General features: G+C 26.9%; 1 protein-coding gene across 1 annotated transcript in view; it reads right to left on the minus strand.

The window, feature by feature from the left end:
- The window catches only part of LOC111628990, a 132150-nt gene extending 127474 nt beyond the window's left edge, over window positions 1-4676 (minus strand). The window contains exon 1 of the mRNA XM_023372852.1: window positions 3664-4676. Coding sequence (XP_023228620.1) covers window positions 3664-4217 — 554 coding nt within the window. The 5' untranslated portion in view covers window positions 4218-4676. The remainder of the gene's footprint in view (window positions 1-3663) is intronic.
- Between the last annotated feature and the right edge of the window lie 293 nt (window positions 4677-4969).

Raw genomic sequence — 4969 nt, forward strand, 5'->3', positions numbered from 1 at the left:
AAATATAATACCAATTATTCTCTATATTTGTTTTTATAATTATAAATATATATACTTTTACTTATTTTAAATAATAATATTTAATTTTAAAATGATTTTTTCCTATCAATAAATTTATTTTTAATATTTAAGGGGTTTAGGTATAAAAATGGCTTTTATACTCAACTCTTTAACCCACAAATGCATACTTTTTGAATACTTATTACTAACAGATTGCTCTACTTAACATTCATTTTATGAAATGATTAAAAGTATTAATTTACGCTCATAGGAAGATGGCAAAGTCAGTTAGAGATCTCTGTAATTTTGCTTTTTAAAGTACAAACAATAAAAGAATCTTTATTTGCAGCTTTCCCAAAACTAAGTTCATGTGGGTTACCCACCTATTATACCTGAACCCTTCATTTATCTTTCATTACTCTGTATATATGCTAACAATGCTTTCTAAAGTGTTAATTATTTTCATTGGAAGGAAGGAACTAAAGTATTTTATATAAATTTACAAAATTGTTTGAAGTTAACATTTTAAAATTTGATAAACAAATTATTTACAAAATGTTCTTTAAAACTTCTATTGAGATAAATCCTAGTTAGTAATTCTAAGTTTATTGATATGACAATACTAACATTTTAATTAAATTTTAAAAATTAGTAAAAGCTAGAATATTATATATTACAGTAAAATAGAACAAAAAAAATTATTATATTTTTTCATTATATCTTTAAATGAATTATTTTTATTAATTAAACAAAATAAGAAAACTTTAATTATTTGAAATCGTTTAAAATTTTTAATTAGATAAAAAATATTTATATAATTATTTTTATAACAAAACTGTGAATTTTTACCAAACTTGCAATTGTTTTTCTTTCCAATTTGCCTTGCTAACAATAATAATATCAATTATTACTCAGAAGTAATTAATTTGATGGCATAGTATGTAGATAATTTTTAATTAAAAAATTTTATAATAAATAATATGCATTTTTTTTAAGTTTAAAATAGATTAAATTGTAGATAAGCATGTTTTTCAACCATAAAAGTTAAATATAGTGCTTATATCAATGAAAATAATTTAAGGTAGAACACTAAAAATAGAAACCTATCATTGTACTACTGACAATATTTCATTATGTAATACTTTCAGCATAAAAAGATATGTAATACTTCTTTTATTCCATAATTTATCATGTATAGATGTTAACTATTTTACATACAATTTTTAAGTTAAATAATTCATGTATTTCATTTATTTATGAAATTAAAATATCGACTTTTTTTTGAAATTGTCAACTCAACACATCTATACATTTATAATTCATCATGTATTCTGTAAGTTTTACTTATAAATTAGTTATTCTTTGTTAAAAATATTGAAAATAAAATTTTAAAAACTTGTAACCATTATCCTTTGACTTTAAGATTTTTAAGCTTTAATAATTAAATCACTTTTAGCACTAAGATGGAATTTTCTAATAAAATTCTATATCAGAATACAGAGCAGTAATAATAAATTATTAAACACAATAATTTAACAAAATTAAATAATCGTGTTTAATAAATTTATCATTAGCTAGTTAATGAGCTACTTTAATTGAATAAATATTGTATAATTATAATAATAATTTCATAAATGGGAAAATATTTTATTAGAACAATATACGAAAAATTTAAATTTTTGAAATACAAACTTCCAATTGCTAAAATTTGTATCTCTACCTTAAATTGTAACTAAAATTAATTACAATATTAGCCTTAGAATTAATTTTGTTATTTAATTAATTAAAATTTCTATTGCTGTAAATTGTTATTTTGATTTCACACATTGAGTAATGTTTATTTTAATATTTTGAGTAATAAACCTATTTCTTTAATTATGAGTTATAGGGATAAGAGAAGAAAAAATAATAAATCAAATTACATTTTAACACATAAATAATATATTCAAAGTTATTTACTTTAAATGAGAGATATGATATAATATTGAAAAATAAGCATTTCTTTGTACTAAGAGGAAGTGATTGGATTACACATAAAGACAATTCTCGTGAGGATCTTCATTAGATAGACAAATTTAGTTACATCTGAATAAACAGCATCAAGATATCTCTAGAGACAAAATCTTGCATTTGTCATTACTATCTACCTATTCAAAATCATAGCTCTAAGGCGCAGTTGTCTTTTCTCTACAATTCAATAACCCCTGTATATGTTGTTTCTCTGTAAAGCAAGAAGACTTCGCCGTAAAATACTTCCGTTATTCATTACGCAATACTCAATTGTATTTTGTAGTTACAAATGTTATCCAAGAATTTTTAATTTTAAAAATATGTTATCAAATTATTTATCATAATAAAAAAAATCTGAAAACATTTTAATAACCGAAAGCATTGCTTAAATTTAAATGTTATTAGTTATTTATCGATTAATTTATCATCATCAAAATTTTAAATCTGAAAACAGATGAATTAAATAATTCTTTTTTTAAAATTCATTCTACTAACATAAGAATAATCAATTCACTTTTAGAAAAATGTTTTTTTAAAAAATCCATATTTTGAGGAATCGCGTAATTGTTTCGACATTAACTCGTTTATAAAAATCGAAAACAAATTATGTTTTTAAAATCTTATTACAACACTTAAAGCCGATCACAAAAAATTCAAACAGAAATTTTAATATAAAATATTTTTAAACAAATGTTATTGTCTGCTCTACGCAAAATTGACTTGCATCTGGAACACTCCTTCATCTTTAAATCTTTTTAAAATGTTTCCCTGTTTTTTTTTCGCTTTTTAAATAATAAAAATTTAAAAATATCAACTTAAATCTGATATCAAGTTTAGATAAAAGAGGAAGGATTCCTGNTTTATTTTTTATTGCTTGTATATTAAAATTTTATCAATGCTTATTAATATATTAAATAAATTTTTTCATTTAAAAAATAAACTTAATTAAAATTTAACTTTGAAAAATTTATAGATAAAATATTTTATTAAATGATTTTTTAAAATTTTATCTAATTAACATATTATTTTGTTCAATGATTCTTTACTGAATTCTTATCTCGATACCTTATTAGAGAATTGAGATAATGATTTGTTCTCTTATCAGCGTAGTTAATGCAGAAACTAACTGAGATAATGTTAATAATATAAGGATTTTTATGTTAATTTACTCGAATATTCGTTTGGATTACAAGATTAATTACTAAAGCAATTTTATATCTAATTTGTTATAAATATAATAAAAAGAACTGTCTTGTTGTTCAAAAATTTCACTATAAATGAAAATAAATGATTAAGTATTCGAAATAAATCATTTTGCTTTATTGAATTGCATTAAAATGCACTTATATTAAAAATATTTAACAGTAAAAAGTAAATTACAGTGAAATTTTTGGTTGGAGAAAAATATTGACACATTTGTATTTCTTGGTAACCATATGCTATATCTGTCACAAAAATCAATGGTAATTACACTCAGTAAAATTCGATATTCTCTTTCTAAAGAATAATTTGCGGTAATATATTTTGGGATTTTATGCACTTCTGCTTTTATGAGGTTCCTTTCTCGTAAATTGCATGATTAAAATGATTTAAATACTTTTATGATATTCAAAGGAACATTTCTTTTGAGAATTGTAAATAATAACAACTTACCTTCTATGTTGGGTTAAATCTTGGTCCATATCTTGAGCTCTCGCCATCACTGAAAGAATTTTGGCCTTTTCTTCTTCCGAAAGGTTACTGAGATCTATATCTGGCGGTTGATCTACTGGAGGGGGTGCAGGAGTTCTTGGTTGTGCCATAGGTCCTCCCATCATCGGTCTCTGCTGACTTGGACCCATAGGACCTCCCATCATGGGTCTCTGTTGTCCAGGTCCCGGACCTAATTGACCCATTATAGGCCTCTGTGGACCAGAAACCCCACTCATAGGACCCATGGAAGGTCGCTGTTGTCCGGGACTTGGACCCATCGGTCCTCCCATCATTGATCTAGGTTGCCCAGGTCCTGTACTCATCGGACCCATCATCCTCTGCTGCATAGGACCTGGGCCCATCGGTCCTCCTTGCATGGGTCTTATAGGACCTCCCATAGCCGGTCCTGATTGACCGGGTCTCATTTGCTGAGATGGTGGATAGGCACCTTGCGGATATTGACCTTCGGCCTGGCCTGGTGGAACTCCACCTTCCTGACTCGCCTCATTTCCCATCTTTGAAAACCTTCACTAATGCGATCAAACTACAACCAACACGTCACGTAGACAAGCAAAACAGGACCGGGTTGATTTAGCTATCGTCGTGACTCGTGATGCATAGAGAACGCACTGCCGTCAATCCAGACGGCAGATCCACAGCTTAGTTTATGCTTCATTCGGTCTCCAAAACACTTCTACTTCAGCTAACTTGATGGTGACCTCACTCTGCAGTGAGGAAACTTGAGGTTGTAGAGCGACTGTGGTGAGTCGTCCAAGTCCAGCAGAACTCACAATGCCACAACATGGCGGATATCGTTCGGGGCGGAGGCTTACGTTGGATCGTTACCATTCATTCATGGAGGGAGTGCATGTGGTTGAGAAAATCAATAAAAACGATGCACGCGTCCAGCAGAAATGTGTGTTGCAACTCAGTTCATAAGAATATGTAACTGAGCTTGTTTATTATAATAACTCATAGTTTCTTAAAATTAAATTTGTGCACTTCTTAAAAGAGTGCATTTCCTCTAAAATCGTGTGGTATATGACCGATAAGATTGCATTAAGACTCATAAATATGATAACTTATTTACATATATTATATGCTTATGACCAGCAGAATTTTAACTTCATAACATCCTAAATTATTAAATACAGGCGATTTTTATGTATTTAAATTCGTCTTATTCGGGATAATATTTTATTTTTATATAATAAAATGCATATAGAATATAAATGCAACATAATTAATATAATAACCCTTTAATATT

This window comes from Centruroides sculpturatus, unplaced genomic scaffold (genome assembly GCF_000671375.1).
Source record: "Centruroides sculpturatus isolate CEXI.00-Female unplaced genomic scaffold, Cexi_2.0 scaffold246, whole genome shotgun sequence".
Taxonomy (NCBI): Eukaryota; Metazoa; Arthropoda; class Arachnida; order Scorpiones; family Buthidae; genus Centruroides; species Centruroides sculpturatus.